Source organism: Neoarius graeffei, chromosome 7 (assembly GCF_027579695.1).
Source record: "Neoarius graeffei isolate fNeoGra1 chromosome 7, fNeoGra1.pri, whole genome shotgun sequence".
Lineage (NCBI taxonomy): Eukaryota > Metazoa > Chordata > Actinopteri > Siluriformes > Ariidae > Neoarius > Neoarius graeffei.
This window is the reverse complement of record NC_083575.1, coordinates 46,039,720-46,064,787: the sequence shown is the minus strand read 5'-3', so window position 1 is coordinate 46,064,787 and position 25,068 is coordinate 46,039,720. Positions and strand designations below refer to the sequence as shown.

The window sequence follows — 25,068 nt, the reverse complement described above, 5'->3', positions numbered from 1 at the left end:
GACATGCAACGCTTTGGTGCAATGTCCTGAATGGAGGGAAGAGAAGTCCCAATGATTTTCTCTGCTGTCCTCACCACTCTCCTCACAGTCTTCCAGTCAGAGGCACTGTAGCCTCCACACCACACATACCCCTTTTCCACCAAGTCAGTTCCAGGGCTGGTTCGGGGCCAGTGCTGGTGCTGGTTCACAACTCGTTCAACTTGCGAGCCAGCTGAGAACCAGTTTGCTTTTCCATAGCTCGCGGTGCTAAGAGGAGACACGTCAGTTACGTCGCTGTATACGTCAGTTACGTCGCTGTATACGTCATTACGTCGCTGTATACGTCATTACGTCGCTGTATACATCAGTTACGTCGCTACGTTTGCATAAACCTTGGCGCAAATATTGAAGCAAAAACAACACGGAAGCAGCAGCAGCAACAACAACAACAATAATAATAATGGATGACTTCGCGTTTGTACAGCTGCTGCTTCTCGGCGCTTAAAAATGGCGATCTTTCGCGGTCTTGTTATTGTTGTTGGTCTTAACAGCTCCGCCCCCCCTGCTGACGTAAGCGGTTCTTTCCTCTGGCCCAGCAGAGAGTTGGTGCTAGCCTGGAACCGGTTTTTCTGGCCCCAGAGCCAGTTCTTTGTCAGTGGAAACAGAAAACCCGGTTCCAAACTAAGCACTGACCCCGAACCAGTCCTGGAACTGCTTTGGTGGAAAAGGGGCAACAGAGATGCAGCTGGTTAGAACACTCTCTATGGTGCTTCTGTAGAATGTAGTGAGGATGGGCGGGGGCAGGTGGGCTCTTCTCATCCTACGCAGGAAGTGCAGACGTTGCTGTGCCTTCTTGACCAGTGACGCGGTGTTCACAGACCAGGTGAAGTTGTCTGTGATGTGGACCCCCAGGAACTTGGTGCTATTGACCACCTCCACGGCCGTGTTGTTGAGGAGAAGTGGAGCGTGGCTGGGTTGTTTTTTCCTCAAGTCAACAATGATCTCTTTAGTTTTGTCCACGTTCAGGATCAGGTTGTTTTCCCTGCACCAGCCCACCAACTGCTCCACCTCCTCTCTATAGGCCAGGTCGTTATCATCCCTGATGAGGCCCACCACTGTTGTGTCGTCCGCAAACTTCAGAATGTTGCTGGTAGCCCTGGGGACACAGTCGTGTGTCATCAGAGTGAACAGCAGAGGGCTCAGGACACAGCCCTGAGGGGAGCCTGTGCTGAGGGTGATGACACTGGAGGCATTCTGTCTGACCCGCACTGACTGTGGTCTTTCAGTGAGGAAGTCCAGGAGCCAGTTGCGTAGGGGATTGCTGAAGCCCAGGGGACCGTTTGTTCACCAGATGCTGTGGAATGATAGTATTGAACGCTGAACTGAAGTCCAGGAACAGCATCCGCACATGAGTGTTCTTCTCCTCCAGGTGTGCAAGGCTCAGGTGAAGAGTGGAGGAGATGGCGTCTTCAGCGGAACGGTTTGGCTGGTAGGCAAACTGGAAAGGGTCAAATGTGGGAGGGAGCTTGGAGGTGATGTACTCCTTTACCAGCCTCTCAAAGCACTTCATCATAATGGGAGTGAGTGCGACAGGCCAATAGTCATTGAGTGATGTGATATGAGATTTTTTTTGGCACTGGGATGATGGTGGCAGTCTTGAAACATGATGGGACTTTGGCTTGATCCAGTGAGGTGTTGAAGATGAGAATATTTAAGGCACACAGATTTAGTTGTTTGTAATGACAGAGACTTGGGAGAAGGTTTCAGCTTTACGTGCTGGAGTTTTAAAAGAAAAGAAAACCCATTTTTAAAATACAGTTATGAAGATAGATTATGATATAAACTAACAATTCATGTGAATAATTGAAAATAAGGAGCTCACACAACTAAGATATCCATCTTCGAAAGTCAGTTTCTATGCAGAATGAACGATTTCATAGAGGCCGCCATTGGAAAATATTTTAACCAATCAGAAAAATCCCCCCGATCGTTTCTGGCAGTGCTCTGACATCATTTGGGCGCAAGACATGGAAGCTCCGCAAAGTGAGTGAGACTTGAAGCTGCCTCTGGCTGGAGATTATTTCATTAAAAGTTTATATGAAAAAAAAAGTGAAATTCCATTTCTCTAACAAAAAAGCGGAGGGGGAAAGATAATACCGATGTCGCTGATAAACAGTGAGGGAATAGTGAACAGCTGATCTACTCCTACGTGACTGAATGGGGGAGGCAACTTTTCATATTTATATCCCCGGTACAAGTAGTGCTGCCGTGACAGCCTCATTCTGCGGACTGTAACCTTGCTAGACAACCTACAAACAGATCTGCATACAATCTGACTTACCTAAACCTGTTGAAGAAGCAAGTATGAGAGTTTTTACATGTTCCTGGCAGCATAAGCACCCGTTAGCATGCTTAGTATACTCTCGACTCATTCATGAAAAACTTCCTCATCAAGACATCACCAGGCTAGCCTAGCGTAATTACTGTAGTGCAGGGGTTTTCAAAGTGTGGGAGAGTCAGCCCCCCCTCAGAGAGCAAATAAACAACAGCGCCCCCCCTTACAATTTTTGTTGTTGCTATACTTAAAGAATATGGGACATGGATTTTTACCTGGGCATAATTATGTATAAAGGACATAAGAAATGCCATCTAAATCACTGCAGGGCGTCAAAAATGTGAAAATCATCACATTATTCAAGTTTTTTTATACATCAGCGTAAAACAAGGATTCGTTAATGAGCTAGGTGGTCATGTGACCCGTGACGTCACAAAAACTTTCCAAGGAGCCAGCGCTTGGGAATCTAATGTAAACAGGTTACCGAAATGGACACCATCGACAGTGACATTCCCGATGTTTCACAGAGATGTGAAGTTAGACCCTATCAATTCGAACCGATAGCTGGAAATTCACATGAACATGGATCTTGTCTTTACTCTGACGGGTCAGACGATTCTGAGAGTGAGAGTTCATTCAGCCCTCATGAAACTGAAAGCGGTCGGCTCGATAACACTTCCTGGTAAGTTAAAAACAATTCTGCTCAAAGGCTAATGATCTGTTGAAAGAAGTATTATTTTTGTATCATACATTGAAAGTTCATCATAGATCTAGCTAAAGTCCATTGCAAGCTAGTTTTTTTTGCTGATATTTTTCGAGATTGATTGAGATACAGTGCTTCCAGAGTCCAAGATGAAAACATTCAAAATGGTGAAACGAGTCAGAATTATGATAATCAATAATTGATACACCCAAAATTATAATACTAATCCTTACCTCGGCTTTCAGTCGCTTAGCGCAGAGGTCTTCAACAGGGGGGTCGCGAAATCACACCGGATCACTCATATCAACAAAAATATTCCTGCCCTGTCCCCTGGCCTCCGTGCAGGGATGCAAACAGCGCGCCTTCCGGCGGGTGCCGCCTTTTTCACGGCTGAATCGCGCAGATCCGATTTTTTTAAAAAAAATAGCGATATTAATTCATGAAACATGAAACATGAAGTATAAGGATGAGAAAAAAACAGTTTAAATCGGGAAGCTGCGCACATTTGTGCAGCCTGGCGCAAATGTGCGCAGCTTCCCGATTTAAACTGTTTTTTTTCTCATCCTTATACTTCCTGTTTCATGTTTCATGAATTAATATCGCTCAGTACCTGAGTATTAATGTTGAAAGAATCCTCAGTGAAATGGTCCGAACACAGTTTGTGGGAAACAGTAGGTGCAAAGTTTTTTCAACAGGTGTTCTGTAAAGTTATCCTACCAAGCCTACTGCGCATGCGCGAAGCCTACTGCGCATGCGCAGGTGAGCCCACACTTTCCTCAGCTTCGGGTCCTTGGGGAATGCAAAAAAACTTACTCCAGGGCATTTCCCATTGGAATTATTGCAACCATAAGCAGCACAATACACCATGATGTCCAATGTATAATGTCCAATGTACTTTAAAGACTATAAAAACAATTTTCTTGTCATCCACTTCTCCATTCATCTACCCGCTTGTGCTGTGCCCGAAAGTTTTTGTGACGTATGATCACGTGACAGCGGCTCTTCCGGTTGCAAAAAATGCATATCGGAAGTCGAGCAGAAATGCCATATAATCATCACGAATATAACGATTTTGCTGAATTTAATAGATGATTTTGTATTTGTTGATGCAATTAATTCATATTTTTAATGGAAAGAAACTGATATAGCGTACTTTTATGTTTCATGTCCCATATCCTTTAATGTTCCATTCGTATTTTTAAAAAATGGTTGTTGTACACATTTTTTTCTTTTACACATTTTAAATATCTGTGCTTTTTAAAACATCTTTGTTTTACACATTTTAAACATCTGTGCTTTTTTTTAACATCTTGTTTTACACATTTAAAACATCTCATAGCATCGTTAGCTAGCACCTCTTGGCAGACAACACACTGTGGCAGTGGAGCATCTTCAGATCCAGTCCATGAAAATCCAAACTTTAAATAATCGTGGTCATACTTCCTTCTTTTTTTCAGTCCCCCAGGATTTCACGGGCCTTTTTTGTGATTGTTGCGGGCTAAAATGTCTGATGTTGCGGGGGGGGTTCCAAAAAATTATGATGAAAGTTGCGGTGTTTTTTAGGTTTTTGTTGCGATTACATTGCGGGAGGAAGTGAAAGTTGCGATTTTCTCTTTTTGTGATTAAAATTGAGTGATATGTTAAATATTAAGTTATTACTGAAAAACTATTGATTAAAAAAAACAAAGACACTGAGAAATGGTCCTATAAACAACTTTACCAATATAAAAGATTACCAGGACTACAAAAATGCAGAAAAATAGGCTTTACTTATCCAAATGCTCCTGTTGGTTCAAAAGTTAAAGTGCAGAGAACCTCACAGCACAACATGAAGTTACCTTAAGATATAATATAAATGCCTCAGCTTTCATGGAAGAATAAAAAAACTATTAATACTAGTACCGTGTGCAAGCAGTCTCTCCTGAAGACTAAATTAAACAATAATTATAAACTAATAAAATAAATGGCTCAGGCTTCATAGAAGAAAAAAAACAATTTGAACAGAATCTCACAGTATGATGCTGAAGCTGCCTAAACAATGGAAAATAAAATCCCATTTTGGCAAAAATGTTGGCATCCATTAATTTCTTGTATTAAGTAAAAAAAATAAAGTGCACACAGTCCTTCACTGAAACCGCCCAATCTGGCAACACTGCGCGCATGCTGCTTCTCTTGAACGTATACACGGAAGTAAGGCGGAAGGTAGTTTGTCGACGTCACCTCAAGACGACGCCAACGATTGGTCAAATTTGCGGGAAGGTTGCGGTGATTGGATATAATTGCAGCACCGCCCTGAATTCGCGGGGATTGGTTGAATTTGCGTTGAAGTTGCAAATCGCAACATCGCGAAATCCTGGAGGGTCTGGTTTTTTTTTTGCTTGGCCCAGACTCTGTCTCCTCACTCACTGTAGCTTTAGGTACTAAAAATCGATCCATTTTGTCTCTGGCAAAGGCTAGCTGAAGTTCTCTAAATGTCCGCAATAGTAACTTATTCTGGTTTATTTTTCCCCACGTTGCGCCCCCCCGAAGAACTCTGGCGCCCCCTAGGGGAGGCGCGCCCCACACTTTGAAAAGCCCTGCTGTAGTAGATAGTCCAACCCCCATGGCAATCCAGAAAGAGGGTAAACAAACACTGCTTTACGCAGCTCGTGTGCTTGGAACATTTTGAAGAAAATTGTTTCACTCAAACAACTCAGATGTACCGGGCATTAGGAATACTGTACAAGCCAGCGCTGAATCCAGATGCAGTTCCCACAATCTTTGGCCAAAAAACAGACAAGATAAACGAGACAACACGATCAGTAGTCCGCAAAAGAGAAGTTCAAAGGGTAAGAAAACACTTTTTATGGCTTCCCTGACTTTTTATTAAGCGTGGTATGTTATTTTGAGTTCCTTTGGGCATAAACGTAATAATTGCTGATGCAGGTAAGCAGCTTGATGTTTGTTGGGTGTCTTGCTTTGATTTAGCGTTGTCAAAAAAGCCTCGGTAATGACTAACTAAAACAACTCTATAAATATTGTTCACTTGTGTGTAACCAGTGGATATGGTAATGCTTGTTTATCATGATCATCATCATTATTCATGTCATTGTCTCAAATACTCAAGGAAATCGGTGAAGAAATGTCGCTGGCGCTATCGTCCATTTTGTCAAACATGGACGTGTATTGTAAGTGATGTCATACTTTACGGGAACCATTCGGAGTTCTTTTAGGTATACAGGGATTTGTTTGTGGAATAGCCGACCTCGATCACTGCAATCTAGTCAAACGCATGACTAATAATTTTAAGAAACAGGTGAAACAGGTTTTATGGAGTAAATTCCAAACCCAGTTTTATGATGTGTGTATATGGGTCTGTCTCAGAAACTGGGTGCTGTGGGGGAACCCCACTAAATATACTCACAGTCAATAAACCATATGGTTTTGAATGGTGATGTTGGTTTTAATTTGAAATAAAATGATGAAAAAAATAATACAGATAAAACTAAATCTTTGATGTGAGTACTCTCTTCAGAATTTGGCAAAAATTCTGCAAATTTGTGGAAAAATGGCAGCTTGAACTGGGACATGATAAATGGTTGACTACATCGCATTCCCTTCAAAAGGTTGTAGTCCACTGAAAAGTCTACAGTTATCACTAATTGTATTTTAAGTTGTAACTTTATACACCTAAGGATTGGTGCGCTCACAGAATAATCATAACTGTGATAAAACATCATGCAAAATATTTGATCACCGTTGTAACTCTGTTTTCCGCAGACCCAAAACCAATACGATCGTGTGTTTTGATCTAAACAGAAAGCCTCAGGGTCAAGGTCACTACCTCACCAAAAGTAATAACTTAAAATCATTACGCCATATAAAAATTTAGTTATAAATCTGCGATTTTGTTTTTTAAAATGAAAGCTGAAAGTTAGGTATAGAATATGTTTCTTACAGAATATGTTACAATGGTAGCTGGTCTTGTATGAATTTCTGAGCTATAAAATGAGTTGTGGTCTGTTTTTTACCGTAGCGTGTTATTTGTGTGCGGGGAAGGACACACATTAACAATTTGCATGTGTAGAATGGAATTTTCCACTCCAACAGTTAGAAGTTGATTGTGCTTCCATTTGCGGTCTTTCTGTTACGCGAGTGATCTGTTCGGACGTTATAACTGAAAAGGTGAGTTTTGACAGTTTTGTTTTAGTCTTGCAGTATAAGGCAATAGAATGTTTCTTTTTCATCTTACTTTCATATTTCGTAGTGTTTGCGTATTTTTGGCCAATATTTTGCAACCATGGTCAGTTTAGATCGAACTTTTGATAGAATCTACAGCCAGTCATTTTGCCCCGCCCCCGCCTCGCGCTCCGTCCGGTGCGGTAGTGATGTCCCGATGCTCGCACGCCGCAGCAGAGACCCGCGCGACCTTCAGCCGGTACAGTCGCTGTTCTTTTACCACCGCCGTTATTCTCATCTTTCCGGTGTGTTCTTGATTTTTCCATTGTGTCCTATTGTCCTATTTCGCCATATCAAATACCCAGAATGAATCCTCTTATTCATATTTAAGTGAATAATCAATTCAGTCATCATAACTTGGCATTTTTAACCCAAGCAATCAAAGAGAGGACATTTATTCAATATTTTCACTCATCTGTGAAGGAGGGGCTTTAATTCTTCATGATGTAGTTATTTTATATGTAAATCAATTTTACAAAAGCATTTGAATTGTAATCAGAAAAATTTCCACAGTGGAGGCCAGATAAAGCAAGATGCTATCTTTATTCTTATTAAACATGACAAAAGAAACATTGAGTGTTAGGTAAAGGCAAAAAAAAATCGTAAAATTAGAAAATTTATTTTTTGACCATAATGTCCCAAATGAGAGACCAGTTTCTGAGACGGACCCGTATATAACTAATTTTTAATCATTTTGGTGCTATTTCTGTAATCTACAGTGGTGCTTGAAAGTTTGTGAACCCTTTAGAATTTTCTATATTTCTGCATAACTATGACCTAAAACATCATCAGATTTTCACACAAGAGAACCCAGTTAAACAAATGAGACAAAAATATTATACTTGTTAATTTTTTATTGAGGAAAATGATCCAATATTACAGGTCTGTGAGTGGCAAAAGTATGTGAACCTCTAGGATTAGCAGTTAATTTGAAGGTGAAATTAGAGTCAGGTGTTTTCAATCAATGGGATGACAATCAGGTGTGAGTGGGCACCCTGTTTTATTTAAAGAACAGGGATCTATCAAAGTCTGATCTTCACAACACATGTTTGCAGAAGTGTATCATGGCACGAACAAAGGAGATTTCTGAGGACCTCAGAAAAAGCGTTGTTGATGCTCATCAGGCTGGAAAAGGTTACAAAACCATCTCTAAAGAGTTTGGACTCCACCAATCCACAGTCAGACAGATTGTGTACAAATGGAGGAAATTCAAGACCATTGTTCCCCTCCCCAGGAGTGGTCGACCAACAAAGATCACTCCAAGAGCAAGTCAGTGATGTCACAAAGGACCCCAGGTTAACTTCTGAGCAACTGAAGGCCTCTCTCACATTGGCTAACGTTCATGAGTCCACCATCAGGAGAACACTGAACAACAATGGTGTGCAAGGCAGGGTTGCAAGGAGAAAGTCACTGCTCTCCAAAAAGAACATTGTTGCTCGTCTGCAGTTTGCTAAAGATCATGTGGACAAGCCAGAAGGCTATTGGAAAAATGTTTTGTGGACGGATGAGACCAAAATAGAACTTTTTGGTTTAAATGAGAAGCGTTACGTTTGGAGAAAGGAAAACACTGCATTCCAGCATAAGAACCTTATCCCGTCCGTGAAACATGGTGGTGGTGGTATCATGGCTTGAGCCTGTTTTGCTGCATCTGGGCCAGGATGGCTTACCATCATTGATGGAACAATGAATTCTGAATTATACCAGCGAATTCTAAAGGAAAATGTCAGGACATCTGTCCATGAACTGAATTTCAAGAGAAGGTGGGTCATGCAGCAAGACAACGACCCTAAGTACACAAGTCGTTCTACCAAAGAATGGTTAAAGAAGAATAAAGTAAATGTTTTGGAATGGCCAAGTCAAAGTCCTGACCTTAATCCAATCGAAATGTTGTGGAAGGACCTGAAGCAAGCAGTTCATGTGAGGAAACCCACCAACATCCCAGAGTTGAACCTGTTCTGTATGGAGGAATGGGCTAAAATTCCTCCAAGCCGGTGTGCAGGACTGATCAACAGTTACTGGAAACGTTTAGTTGCAATTATTGCTGCACAAGGGGGTCACACCAGATACTGAAAGCAAAGGTTCACATACTTTTGCCATTCACAGATATGTAATATTGGATCATTTTCCTCAATAAATAAATGACCAAGTATAATATTTTTGTCTCATTTGTTTAACTGGGTTCTGTTTATCTACTTTTAGGACTTGTGTGAAAATCTGATGATGTTTTAGGTCATAGTTATGCAGAAATTTAGAAAATTCTAAAGGGTTCACAAACTTTCAAGCACCACTGTAGTTGTACTCTGTGATAATTATAGTTAGCATATATTTTTTGTTTATGACTTTTTCATCATTGTTTATACAATTTTGTCAATTTATTATGGTCTCTTATATTTTATTGTTTCCTGCTGTCATCAAAAGGACCACATTGGAAATAAGTGTCTTTTATACTTTGTGTTGTCCTCGGTGCTATTTATACTGTATCTTTTACATGGATGAATTTTACCAAATAAATCCTCTTTCTGCGTTGCCACGGAGGTTGGACTATCTACCACGGTAATTACGGTAGGCTAGCCTGAGGACATCTTGATGAGGAAGTTTTTCATGAATGAGTCTAGAGCATGCTGAGCATGCTAATGAGTAGTATAACACACAGTTTCAGCCTCTCTTTCGTTTTACAGGTAAAGAGTTCAGGTTTGTCCGTAAGTCAGGGTTGCAGCTCATTAATACACTATTTCAGATGTATAGTGAAAAAATCGACATTGTCACCTTAGTAGACCTTTCGCTTTGCCCCTTCAGTACTGAAGAGTGACACTCAGCCTTGCACCCAAATGATGTCACGCCTCGCCCTTCCAACAGGCAACATGGCAGCCTACTGGTGGCATTAGAGTAGCGATACAAAAACACTCACAACTTTCTTATAAATGATCAAACATTTCTGAAACTTTTGTTACAGGCTCTCAATATTACAAGCTACCAACTCATGCATGTATTTACTTTACATTTTCTATTCCTTTTATAAATCCAAAACAATAATCCAAACACATTCACAGCACAGGTAATATAGAACCGCAATCAGGGAAAATTAAAGCGAGCATGCCCACAAAATGAATCAGTGACTCAGACTTTACTTAGAGGTATTGGCATTACTTTGTAATGAACAAATGCAGGAATTAGTCTATAGAGTATAAATTGGAAATGTATCGCGAACAGGAAGGGTGTGTTCAGTGCTGGGGGGGTGCCCTCTGCTGGTGTGGAGGGGTCACAGCATGCGCTGGTATTTCACTGTTATAGAGTATAAATTACTAGGAGTAGAGTTAAGTGGAAAAAGTGTATATGCCGTGACCAATTTTACAGACTCTGGTTATGCCTCTTAGGTTATCCGTCGGGGTAGTGAAGAGGAGAAGTTGCTGTGCTTGGTGCGTCAGCGCACGGGTCACTGCTGCCAGAATGCAGTGGTGGTCATCCTCATCCTAGCCTGGGAGGGCATCCCACGCAGCATGGCTGACAGACTGTACCAGGATCTCACCAACACTCTCTACAAATACGGCTCACCCACCAGCCGCCGCTGCGCCCTCAATGAGGAGTGAGTCAGGAACTGCTTGCAGCCCAGAGAATGCCCGTGATTCATACACACACACACAAACCACCCAGGGTGGTTATTTAAGTAACACCGATGAGTAAGGGTTACTAGCTATTATCTGTTAAGCAGAAAGTATTACTCTGTGACTAATATTCCTCTTTTCACCTTTTTTTGTACCTGCCTCCTCAGTCGTACCTGTGCTTGCCAGGGTCTGGACCCAGAGACCTGTGGAGCCTCATTTTCTTTTGGCTGCTCATGGAGCATGTACTACAATGGTTGCAAGTTTGCACGCAGTAAAGTGCCCCGAAAGTTCCGACTGCAGGGTGACTACCCTCAGGAGGTAAGACCAGTTAATAAGCCTTCAGTGAGTGGACATCATAGTTTTAAGAGGTGCTTTTTATTCCTGATCATATTGGCCATGGTGTTTACCTATGCATGACATGAAAATAAATTATGGGTTATACCCTCCAGTGCAAACTGTGACATACAATACGACTAAGAATGAATATACATGAAAGAATTGAATAATTGGCTTTCCAGTGTGTGCATTTTCAGATAATGAGAGTAATGAAAAGGTTAATTCCATTAAAAAATATACTTAGGTTTTTTCAGAACAAGGATATGTCCCATCTCTTTCACTTTTTATTTATAAAAAATTGTGTAGCTTCTACTGTTTGCATGCATTTATATGGTTAGGGTAGAATATTCAGTACTATCTGTGATTATTTGGGGGGTTGCTAGCAATGTTGATTTATCTGAATGTGTATATAAAAAAGGTTTCAAAATGGTGCATGGTGGGGGCGTCGTGGCTCAGGTGGATAAGGCGCCATACCATAAATCCGGGGACCCGGATTCGATTCCGACCCGAGGTCATTTCCTGATCCCTCCCCGTCTCTCTCTCCCGCTCATTTCCTGTCTCTACACTGTCCTATCCAATAAAGGTGAAAAAAGCCCAAAAAAAATCTTTAAAAAAAAAATGGTGCATGGTGCCAGCTTAAACAGTCTAATGTATACAGTATATTTGTCTAATGTGGAAATTTCAAACACTCAATCTAGAATATAAGTGTAGCCAATTTATGTACACATGCATAAACAGTCACTTTTACTCTTCTGCATATTTAAAGGGAACAGCAGATGTAGTGCTACAAATAAAAACTATACCAATATATTATATGCATATAAACTACCATTTTTAGTATTCTGATGGTTACCATATTATCTTATTCCACCAGACTAAGCACACAGAATCTCTGCGGTAGATCAGCATCTTCATTCACAGACTTTGTTATAGAGGCTTTGCACCGTCACGTTACCCCCATAGCAACGGTATCTATGCCGCCATGACAGGAGGCAGCTTGTTGTGCTTCATTCAGACGAGTTAGTTGTTATTGATCAGTATGGGAAAGTTTTGCTGCGTTTTTGGATGTGCAAATTGTTTTGAACGAAACAAAGACATCAGATTTCTGTAATTTACCAAAAGTAATTCATCATCGGGGGAAACAACTAGAGAGATTTCTAAACGTAGAAGGGAAAAATGACTCGCAAACATTCAGCAGGACTCGGTGTCGAACGGAGGTGAAAAACCTTACAGTATGCTCACTTCATTTCTGCAAAGGAAATAATTTAAAAAAATTAATTTCAGAACTGCAGCAAGATACTCATTCTAATTCTAAGTGAAGATGAGTGTAAGAGACGAAGTGCAGCAAGGTGCTCAAGCTCATGTTCACTTCACTGTATACGAATGAGCACCTCGCTGCACTTAGGTGGGGTTTACATTAGACCGTATCAGCGGATCATCAGATTAACGTTTTTAAAACGATTAGTGTGCAAACAGCAACACCAATACACGATTCGCGTGCACACAGCAACACCAATACACGGATACGCTCGGCTCCGCAGGCATCCTGCGCTCCAAATCACTCCACCCTGAACAGCGAGTGCCCTCTGGAGGGTGCGCACTCCGGCCCTGCGCAGCTCACAGAGCGCACGAGTGAAGTGTACGAGCCATGATTCGGGACTGAGCCGCTGTGTGTGTGATCCCAGTGCATATCACTTACCACTTGCAAGTGGAAGGATGGCAAGCCTAAAGACAATCATAACTACACAATGGGCAGTATTTGCATCAGTATTTGCAGTATTTTCATACTTTTATACTCTTTAATGAAAGGTGATACAAGGCGGAAGTCCGCGCCGTTTTTCAGCAGTCGCGTCACATGACCAACGCCAGCGAATCAGGAAGGTGGATGTCACAGTGACGTTGTCCAATGACGACGCCAGCTAGAGCTCAGCACAGCGTATCCACGTATTCTCAATGTTTACACAGCACTGGACCAGACACGATCTAGATTGAATACGTGGACCCTGGCGGATTCCCGTTTCCTGGCGTTTCCAGGCGGTTTAATGTAAACGGACAGTGCATCCGCGAAGAAAACGAGACAGATACGGTCTAGTGTAAACTTGGCCTTAGTCTCTTACCCTCATGTTCACTTCTCTGTGTAAGAATGAGCACCTCGCTGCACTTACACTACGTTCAGACTGCAACCTGAAACGACCCATATCTGATTTGTTGTGAAATCCGATTTTTTTGTTAGGCCGTTCACATTACCAATTATATGAGACTTGTATGCAATCTCCAGTATGAACGGAAAACGACCCAAAAGTGTCCCGCATGTGCAAATTGACACGTAATAAGCACATCTACGTAATACGTAAGCAAAAAAAAAAGCGCACTCTTCAAGTTTGCAAGTAAAGCATGGAGATGAGGCGAGACCTGGCGATGTGGTTTTTGTGGCAGCGGCGGAACTCACACAATAATCTGATTAATGTGGGCAGCAAACTAATGAGACCGAAGGTGTCAAATTACTGGAAATTTCCAGAACAATCTTATAATCTTGTAATACAGGATGATTTAACATCCAGGTCCCTACCAAATCCACCATTAGCTTGATCAATTCTATAAAAGTCTATTTAAATTCTGAAAACTGTACAAATGTTGTTGTTTTCCACCAAAGAGGCGGGATTAGCCAACGCAGAATAGTGATGTTTGTCTCTTGTTGATGACGTGTAGGTCGCATGAATGCGACCTGTCCGGTCAGACTGCAGTCGCATGTGAAAATAACGGATATGCATCAGAATTAGGACCACATATCCAAGCGGCCTGGGTCGCATGTGAAAAAATCGGATCTGTGTCGTTCAGATTGTCAATAACAAATCGGATACAGGTCGCATATGGGCAAAAAAATCGGATATGGGTCGTTTCAGGGTGCAGTCTGAACGTAGTCATATGGTGATGATACACGGGGCAACTTTTTGGGCAATGTTGCCGAGCAATGTTGCTGGGCAATTGCGTTTTGACTCTTTTCTATTGAGATTGGGCAACATTGTTTCTTTCTGAATGGTTTTGATAATCTCTGGCAACTTTTTGAGATAAGCCAATCAGAACGCGAGTATCGAGTCATGTGACCTCCGGTGAGGTTCGGATCAGAAATTTCAAACAAATATGGCGGCCGCTCAGTGTCAGTGGAGTGAAGAGATGGAGAGACTCCTCATCTGTTTTTACGCCGGTAAGTTGTTATTTTAATATTCTATATGGAGGAATTTACCTCACCAAAGCTCTAAAAAACAACAGACAGCTTGATTAAATGGTCACAGCAAAAGTTAAGACATCGATTTTTTTTAGCTAACTGTAAACTGCCGTTGCTAACTGTTGTTGCCCATTGTTAGTTGCCCTGAAAAGTTGCCCTGTGTCTCACCTAGTTGCCCGTTGCCAGCAACATTGCTCGGCAACATTGCCCAAAAAGTTGCCCCATGTATCATCACCATTAGTCTCTTACGCTCATGTTCACTTCTCTGTATAAGAATGAGCACCTCGCTGCACTTAGTCTCGTACGCTCATGTTCACTTCTCTGCATTAGAATGAGCACCTCGCTGCACTTAGTCTCTTACGCTCATGTTCACTTCTCTGCATTAGAATGAGCACCTCGCTGCACTTAGTCTCTTGCGCTCATGTTCACTTCTCTGTATAAGAATGAGCACCTCGCTGCACTTTGTCTCGTACGCTCATGTTCACTTCTCTGTATAAGAATGAGCACCTCGCTGCACTTTGTCTCTTACATTCGTGTTCCCTTCTCTGTGTAAGAACGAGCACCCCACTGTACTTTGTGTGTTTGTGAGCCATTTTTCCCTTCTACATTCAGAAATCTCTCGAGTTTTTTGTTCCCCCACTAATGATTAATTACTTTAGGTAAATTAAAAAATCTGATGTCTTTGTTTCATTCAGAATGATTTGCACATCCAAAAACGCAGCAAAACTTTCCCATACTGATCAATAACAACTAACTTGTCTGAATGAAGAACTACAAGCTGCCTCCTGTCATGGTGGCGTAATTACCATTGCTCTGGGGTCATGTGATGGTGTAAAGCCTCTATTGCTGCCATGTTTCCATACTGTGATTCACATACAGTGTCGAGGTGTGAAAAGGGTCCATTGGTAGAACATGAAATCTTAATATCTACTCTTTTTCAACAGGAGGAGAAGCTTGAAAGCCATCTACAGACTTTGGCAACAGATGTGGCTCCTGTGTATAAGAAACTTGCACCTGAAGCTTATCAAAACCAGGTATAACCATAATGCCAGTCAAATAATTAAAGATGCAATCTTAATGTATGACACAACTCTCAAAGTAAGAATGAACTCACTCGTATTATATGCGCCTCTCTGAGCATAGAGGGGGAAATGAATATTTAATTGAATATTAGTTCATGAACCAATAAATTTCTCCACATTCTCTATATTGGCAGTATTCACACTTTAAAATTTCTGCTGATTCCGTGTGAAGGGTGATATCCTGTTCTGAAATAGAAAAGTTGGATTGACTTATATCCTTTCAGGTGGGGCAGGAAGAGTTGGGGCAAGACTGTCGTCTGGGCAAAAAAGAGGGTCGTCCATTCTCTGGTGTGACGGCATGTGTGGACTTTTGTGCTCATGCTCACAGGGACACACACAATATGACCAACGGGAGTACTGTGGTGAGCATTGGCCATTATTTATATCAAGCTATATTCAGAGCAGAGATAAGCACACATAGTGAGGATTTAATACAGAAATTTCACATATCAGTATTCAGACCTCATATACCACTACTACAGGAGTTTGCTGAAAACAGGGGTATGTATCAGTTATGCATGATTTTGAGTGCGAAATTTAAACACATTTTTCTTGCTTGATATTGCCTTGATTGATGAGCCGTATTAAGTCTAGTGTAACTGTGTGTGTGATATAATTTTAAACTGTCATGCTGAAATGCACAGTCGGGTCCATAGGTATTTGGACAGTGACACAATTTTCATAATTATGCCACTGTACACCAGCACAATGAGTGTGAAATGAAGCAATCAAAATGTGATTGAAGTGTAGACTTTCAGCTTTAATTCAAGGGGTTTAACAAAAATATTGCACTAACTGTTTAGGAATTACATTTATTACAGTGTCTCTCCATTTGCACAGGCTAAGTAATTGGACAATTGACTGATAACCAGTTTCATGGTCCGGGTGGTCTTTTCCTCCTTATTTCATGACAAATTAAAGAGATAAAAGGTCTGGCCTTGATTCCAAATGTTGAATTTGTATTTGGAATTCATGGGAACTCTCAATATGCGACCCAAAGAGGTGCTGATGGAAAAGAAGGAGGCCATCATTCGGGTGAAAATGCAAAACATTGCTCTCTGAGATACAGCAGAATCTTTCGGTGTGAACTTGGTACATTCTTAAAAAGAAGAAATGAGCTCAGCAACACCAAAAGACTTGGAAGACCAAAGAAGAGTGGACGAGCGCAGAATTCTTTTCTTGGTAGAGGAAAAAAATCCCTTCACGACACCTCACCAAGTCACGAACAGTCTCAAGGAGGTAGGCGTATCAAGGTCAATGTCAAGGCTTTTTTATTTGTCATTTCAACCATATTCAGTTGGTACAGTACACAGTTAAAACAAAGCAACGTTTCTCCAGGACCACGGTGCTACATTAAACATCACAGGACTACAAATCTACAAATCCAACATAAAGTGCAAGAGTGCAGCAAGTGCAAACATTGCAGACAATAAACGACACAAACAACATAAAGTGCAGACATCAACAACAGAAAGTGCAGACAACAACAGTATACTGCCAACTAGTACCAATATTGCCAACCTGCTACTGTTATTGTGTGGAAAGTTGAGTATCATTGTCAAAGTTGACAATCAAGGGATGCTTTCATGAATGTAAATACAGAGAGTTTACCTCAAGATGCAAACCAGTGATAACGTTCAAGAAAAGAAAGACCAGATTAGTCTTTGCTAGAAAACATCTAAAAAAGCCTGCCCAGTTCTGGAACAAGATTTTTTGGACAGATGAAACCAAGATTAACTTGTACCAGAATGATGGGAAGAGAAGAGTATGGAGAAGGGAAGGAAGGTGGAGGCAGTGTTATGGCAAGGGCATGTATGGCTGCCAGTGGAACTGGGTCACTGGTGTTTATCGATGGTGTAACTGCTCATAGAAGTAGCAGGATGAATCCTGAAGTCTCATCTCATTATCTCTAGCCGCTTTATCCTGTTCTACAGGGTCGCAGGCAAGCTGGAGCCTGAAGTGTATAGAGCTATACTTTCTGCTCAGATTCAGTCAGCTGCTGCAAAACTGATGGATGGTGTTTTACAATACAGATGGATAATGACCCAAAACACACCCCAAAAGCAACCCAAGAGCTTCTTAAGGCAAAGAAACGGAATGTTCTTAAATGGCAGAGTAAGTCACCTGAATCTCAACCCAGTTGAGCACAGTTTTCACTTACTGAAGACAAAACTGAAGGCAGAGGGACCCACAAACAAGCAGCAACTGAAGGTGGCTGCAAGAAAGGCCTGGCAAAGCATCGTAAGGGAGGAAACAGTGTTTGGTGATCTTCATGGGCTCCAGACTTAAAGCAGTCATTGATTGCAAAGGATTCATCCAAATATTAAAAATGATCTTTATAATTGTTAGTTTCTCCAATTACTTTTGAGCCTGTGAAAATGGAGGGACCGTGTAAAAAATGGCTGCAATTCCTGAACAGTTAGTGCAATATTTTTTGTTAAACCCCTTGAATTAAAGCTGCAAGTCTACACTTCAATCACATATTAATGGCTTCATTTCAAATTCATTGTACAATGGCAGAATTATGAAAATTGTCACTGTCCAAATACTGTCCAAATTTACCTGACTGTATATTTTGGATATTGGAAATACACCGATAAACTGTTAACTGCCACCCAACACCAATATTAAGTGTATCCTCCAGACATGCAGAAATCTCTGTACGATACGACCAGTGAACCTGTTGAACCATGCCAATAAAAAGTATGTACTGTCACTACTACCTGCAGGTGTGCACTTTAACGAAAGAGGATAACCGTGCAGTGAGAAACATTCCAGAGGATGAGCAGCTTCATGTCCTTCCTCTCTATAAGATCTCAGAGACTGATGAGTTTGGGAATGTAGAGGGCCAGAGGGCTAAAATGGAGACCGGAGCCCTGCAGGTGCTCTCTTCCTTCCCAAGAGAAGTGCGTATGCTGGCTGAGCCTGTCAAGTCTGCTCACAAGAGAAGACTGGAGGCCAAGAGAGAGCGAGAGAAAAAGAACAGCCAGGAAAAGAAGCAGCTCACCCCAGCAAAAATGAAGAACGATCCTCTCAAAGGTATCGTCAGTCGTGCAGTTCTTTCACGCTCTATCCATGATTCGTTCAGCCGGTTGTATTTGTGTGGCGCTTTCAATAGCAGAGGTTTAGCTAGTGTGTTTACAGTTTGCGGCTCCTGATTTCAGTCACTACGTTTACATGCACATAGAGAGAATCGAATTTCTGCCGTTGCTCGACTGAAATCGAAGTTCAAAATGCCATGTATACACCTTAATTCGGCTGAAATTGAACCGAACTTGATTTCTCGGAATCGAGCTACACGACCTAGTTTATGCGATTTCTGCCGAGCTATTTTGCGCATGTAAACCCTATCGAGCTAGTTGTCGAGCTACTTCCGGAAGTGACGAGTGACGAGACCACAAGCGGGAAACACAACAGCCTCGGTCGGCATGACAACGAATCATGACAACGGCATGAATCTTTTCTTTTTGTGGCATTGTTTGCACTGTTAAAATTTAGCTCACTTACTGTATCACCAAGTACAGCTGTTGCATAGCTGTGAATTGTGTACATAAACAAGTCAATATATATATACACACACACATACATACACACACACACACACATATATATATGTCCAACATCTGAAGAATGTCAATAAAAACAAAACAATTGAACTTTTTGTGTGTTTATTAAGACATGAGTTAAATTGTAAGCAAAAAAAAAAATTTTTTTGTAAGCAAAAAATGGACTTTAGAAAAATATTATTGTGCAAAATAAGTTGTCTTACAAAACAGTGGTCTGCGCCGGACAGTTTGTAGCCATACAGTCTGTTAGAGCAAGCCGAACAGCTTGAACACGGAACTGCTAGTGTTGCCAGATTGGGTGTTTTAAGTGCATTTTAGCGGATTTGAACATGTTTTGGGCTGGGATACGTCAGCAGTATCTGGCAACACTATGCTCTTCTTCATGACGACAACCGGAAGTGTACCAACACGATGGGGCGTGTAGCGCCACGTGTGGCTCGGGTGCACAATGCACCTTGCACAATAGCCCGATTTCACTTGTGCATGAAGGATTGGATTTCTCTGGCACCCCTGCTGGGACCCTTTGCTCGATTACCAACAGCAGCTCGATTTGGACGTGCATGTAAACGTAGTCAGTGAAACAGGAGACACCTGATAACGATTTGATTTTTCAGCAAAAACAAAGGTCAGACATTATGTGAGCAAAATTCAAAAAGCCAAATCACTGAAGGGGAAAGGACGGGGGTGTAAAATACATTTGCTTAACCAACTTCACACCAACTTTAACGAGGTGAACTTTGACCTGTGAATTTGTGAACCGCAGTCTCCAGAACCAATAGAAAATAAGAAGTTGAGACAGTAGGCTCTTTGCTCAGTTAATGCGAGGGTAGGTCATTTTTTTAGAAGCATTTATTGTTATATTTCTTGAAATTCTGTCTACATCCTGACAGAAATTAATAACTCAAATGCTCCGATAATAAAAAGAAATAAAATCCGTCGCCTGTGGCAGTCGCAGGGCTGTAAAAAGCCCGTCTAATCATTTCATTCAGCCTGAAAGAAATGTTTGGATGGCCGGCCTACCTACCTGCCTGTCCACCTACCTACCTGCAAACACTCTGCCTGTGCACTGATTGCGTGTGACCGCAGTCTTCCACAAGGCCAGGCAGATATATTGCAGACATATTGCTGAAGCTAGCGAGTTAGTCAACAGCTGTGAGTACTAACAATAGCCATGTTCATTGTTTACATCCATTATGATAATGTTAGGTGTTTTCTTACATGTGAATGAGACACGAGGTCGTTAGACATGACAACGCCGGGCTACGTTCCTTAATCTAATATTGGGTCACCTTTATTATAACTCTAACTTTTTTTGTTGTTGTTTTACATTCTTATTGACTAGCTGTATTTTTCTTCATAGGTTTTAAAAGCACTTCACCCTGTTTTAAAATGGAGCCACAGAATTACTGTCCTCCGATGCGTGTCACTCCAGACATGCAGACACGCTTTTTAAGTTTAATAGGTTCATCCAGCCCTTACAGCAGCATGGACTGTACTCAACAAGTGGGTCCTAGTGAACACACTGCAGCACTTTCTCCCTACTCTAACTGCAACCTGCCTCCCCCTCCCCAGTTTGCAGAACAGAAGCCCTTCAGGAACCAGCAGGATATACACAGCTCCTTAGAACCCAAGTTCCATGGTTTCAGTGACTACCATTTTGGAGTAAAGACAGAACCCAAGGAGGTGCACTGCTTCCAGGGTGGAGCTTCTCCGAGACTGCTGTCTCCAGCCCAGGCTGAGGGTCTCCACAGCCGACTGAACCAAGCACAGCCAAGCCTGGATAACAACTACCACCATGGACCAGCCACAACCTTGCGACCCCTGACCCCGGAAGAGATTAAAGCTGAAGAGGTGTGGTCAGACAGTGAACACAACTTCTTGGATGGGGATATCGGTGGGGTCGCAGTGGCGCCGTCTCACGGCTCCATCCTCATTGAGTGCGCTCGGCATGAGCTTCATGCCACCACTCCCATCCTGCGGCCTAACCGCAGCCACCCCACCCGCATCTCTCTCGTCTTCTATCAGCACAAGAGCCTCAATGCACCAGGCCATGGCTTGCTCCAGTGGGAGGCCAAGATGGCCGAAAAGGCCAGGGAGAGAGAGGAGGTGGCTGAGAGGCTGGGAACTGAGGCTGCGAATGTAGGGAGGTCGAAGGTAGTTAAGAGAGATTCAGAAAGTGAAGAGGAAGATGGATGGCAAGATGAGAGGGAGGAGACGAAGGTCCCTACTCGCCAATCACTAACAGTTACTCGGGACAACATCATCATGTCATCCCCATATGCGCTTACTCACGTCACTGGGCCTTATAACCGCTGGACGTGACCGTGGCCATGCCACTTTTAGCTAATGCCTTACCTCAGTCAGATCTCTCTGTCTTTAACACATGCTTTTTTTTTTTTTTAACTTTTCGCTCTACATCTCAGCTTTTCACGTGATGCTGACTACATTTGTCAGGTTTTAACTGTGATATTTGGTGTCTACTTTTTTTTTTTTTTTTTAAAGAGATGGTGCTCACAACAGATGTTTTAAAAGCTGGTTTTATACAAAGAGATGGACTTAGTTCATAGAAAATGTGACTATTTATTGGGATTTTTTTTTTTTTGCGTGCAACAGTTTGTATTTAATTTCTGGTCCAAGCCTGTTTACTGCAATATTACTGTGTCAGCCTGAACATGATGTGTGTAGTAAACACTCAGAATTGACATTGTACAATGTGAATTCTATTGTTTTTTGCCTCAGCTTGGGTGCTCTTTCAATAGTTGCTGTTTTATGGTGCCATTGTAGCAGTAACTTTGAATAACCACAGAATGACATACATTACTATTTTAAAGTATTGTGACACAGTTGGTTGTTTGATAGATTTGAACATGTAGCATTGTTTTGTTTTGGTTTTTTTTCATGTAATGAAGGTACATACATGCTGAATTATTCCCATTACACATTGCATTGTTTGAAAAAAGAAAGCACTTTGAAACAACTTGACTTTTGAAATGTCCTGTATGCACAGTTTTTGTTTATAAGCGACCTCCTTCATCCAATATCTGTATATATGCTTTGTAAGTTGGTTTGGAACCCATTCAGGATTTTTTTAACCATGCTTATGAAAGCAATAATCATGGAAGGTTATATGCTGCATTTTGATAATGTGTGGTATCTAAACCATTTTATTACTGGAATTTGCATAAAATACAATATTATTACTAGTTTCCCAGTTGTTTAGGATTTTCAGCTCCACCAGAGTATGAAACAAGACTTGAAAACAGCATTTTATATAATCTGACATGTAATAGTTTGTCACATAATGTGTGCTAAAATGCATCAATAGTTTTACTGTATGTTTCTCCATGGTGCTTTTTTTGAAGACCTACTATACATCCAACTGATAGTAGAGCATTTTATGATTTTTTTTTAATCGATTAATGGTGTTTTTTTATTTGAAATAAATCATGCCATGTTTTACAATTTGCATTCTTTGTAAATGTCTGAATATTAGTTTTTGAAACCAGCATATGTTTGTCATACTGCTACTCCATTGCCTGAAATGGTGTATGGTGCTTCACGACTATGTTCACTGTACAAATGCTTTCTAAGTTTTATATTAGACATGTGTTGTTGCAATTTAGGAAATCCTAGGTTTTTCCGGTCTTTTTCCATAAGGTGCTTAAAGTTTACTGTGTAAATGTATATTATGATGTACTCTCAAAAAATTTTATATCGAAGGCATTTGTGTCTAGAAAAGAAAAAAACATTTCTTCATGTCACTTGTGTAAAATCACCTTTTATAGTTTTTTCCCTTACAGCAAAGCAGAGAAAGTTCTTACCAAAACCCAATAGGACCTTCTGAAGACACAAAGTGGCATGGATATATTCATTCTAGTGTACGTTTCCAATTAAAGCTACTTTTGTTGAACCAGGACATCAAGCGTTTCAATTGAGTGCAGAGTTATCTTCTACAGCATAGCAAAATACTCTTTTTCATAAATAAATGAAGACAACTGACAGTAACACTACGCTGTTACTCTGGGGAACAGAAGCCATTGGTGTTTAGACAGCGTCAAAGTGTCTTAGTGACACGAGGGAGTTACTTTAATAAATAACTCGTTCATCATAGTCAACATGTATGATGTAGTTATTTGCTGACCCTTGAAAACCTATATTGCAGTTTGCTACCAAAATATGCAAACAGTCAACAGTTAAGTCATATATGAAAGTCACAATTAACTTTATGAAATGTGTTTATGATCGAATCCTTTTGGGGAAATTGAGTGTGCAGATTGAAATGAGTTTGAGTGTGCAGACTGGTCCATGTAAAATAGTCATTGTAGTGGTTTTGAGGGTTTTTTTTTCTTCTAAATATGTAACAGCCAAATATTATTGCATCATAAAATTATTCTGTTCGGATTTATTTTTATGGCACTTTTAACAATAAACTTTTTCAAAAAGCAACTTCATAGAAATGAGGAATTACAACTGGATCTCTAATGAGCAGATGTGAAAGGGGTGACAAAAACATGTGGAAGAAACCCCGAGAGAAGCTTCTTCTGGGTCACACCAGATGGTGGGATTTTTATCATTACAGCAAACAATAAAACAGTGATAACAGAGACAGGAATAAATCTGTTTAAAGGAAAGAGGATTGGAATGATGATATTTTGAATAGGATATGCAGAGGAGTATACTGTAATACTGCACAGCAGTAGTTCTTCAAAAATGTAAAGCTCCAGTGGTATTCAGGTGAGATGTACAGTATATCCCATACGAAAAAGAACAGTAAAGAACTTATAAGAGTTTACCACTGTCTTAGTAGTAAATCCTTATAAATATAAGGATAAATCCTTATAAGGATTTATAAATAAATATATATGCCATGTATGATTTACTCCTGAAAGTGGCCCATTTTGCATTTTCCTCATACAAATTTTTTATGAAAATCTAGTATGTATGAAGTGAACATTGTGCATGGTTTTTACAGATAACGTGTATGATGAATTACACCGTCTTTGTATGCTTCATGTAATGTTTGTAGTTTTAAATTATATTTTACAGTTTAAAATGTATATGCCTTTTATATGTAAATCCAACACCAACATATGTGGATTTACATATAAAAGGCATATACATTTTAAACTGTAAAATATAATTTAAAACTACAAACATTACATGAAGCATACAAAGACGGTGTAATTCATCATACACGTTATCTGTAAAAACCATGCACAATGTTCACTTCATACATACTAGATTTTCATAAAAAATTTGTATGAGGAAAATGCAAAATGGGCCACTTTCAGGAGTAAATCATACATGGCATATATATTTATAAATCCTTATAAGGATTTATCCTTATATTTATAAGGATTTACTACTAAGACAGTGGTAAACTCTTATAAGTTCTTTACTGTTCTTTTTCGTATGGGATGAGATAGTCTGTGTTCCAAGTTTGCAAATGTAGGCTACATTACACTCGCTAAAAGGGAGAGAGCAATCGTTCATTTGGTATTATCATCAATTTGGTATCTTTATACAGAAGGCCACATGTGTGACAACCCAGATAAATAGGGTGAAAAAATTTTGCGATAGGCCAAGGGCATCTCACTAAGCAGGTTAGTCATGTTTCCATTGAACAACATTACATCTAACCAAAATTACCCCATTTCATGAGGGAATGAGTTCTAATTGATGGACATTTTGTCATTGTGCTGAATGTCCTGCCAGGTCTGCTTGTTATCACCATCGTATAAATTCCATTTCCTCAGCTTAAAAACAAACAAGAAGATAAATCATGTGGGGGCGGCACGGTGGTATAGCAGTTAGCACTGTCGCCTCACAGCAAGAAGGTCCTGGGTTTGAGCCCAGCAGCCGGCGAGGGCTTTCTTTCTGTGTGGAGTTTGCATGTTCTCCCCGTGTCCACGTGGGTTTCCTCCGGGTGCTCCGGTTTCCCCCACAGTCCAAAGACATGCAGGTTAGGTTAACTGGTGACTCTAAATTGACCGTAGGTGTGAATGTGAGTGTGAATGGTTG

General features: G+C 40.9%; 1 protein-coding gene across 3 annotated transcripts in view; it reads left to right on the top strand.

The window, feature by feature from the left end:
* Positions 1 to 22,963, top strand: part of tet1 (tet methylcytosine dioxygenase 1) — a 101,719-nt gene extending 78,756 nt beyond the window's left edge. For all 3 annotated transcript variants that reach the window (XM_060925775.1, XM_060925774.1, XM_060925776.1), the window contains 6 exons: positions 10,610 to 10,818; positions 11,005 to 11,155; positions 15,344 to 15,433; positions 15,706 to 15,843; positions 18,211 to 18,520; positions 20,408 to 22,963. In XM_060925775.1, the coding sequence (XP_060781758.1) occupies positions 10,610 to 10,818; positions 11,005 to 11,155; positions 15,344 to 15,433; positions 15,706 to 15,843; positions 18,211 to 18,520; positions 20,408 to 21,369 (1,860 nt within the window). In that variant the 3' untranslated portion in view covers positions 21,370 to 22,963. The remainder of the gene's footprint in view (positions 1 to 10,609; positions 10,819 to 11,004; positions 11,156 to 15,343; positions 15,434 to 15,705; positions 15,844 to 18,210; positions 18,521 to 20,407) is intronic.
* The last annotated feature ends 2,105 nt before the right edge of the window (positions 22,964 to 25,068 follow it).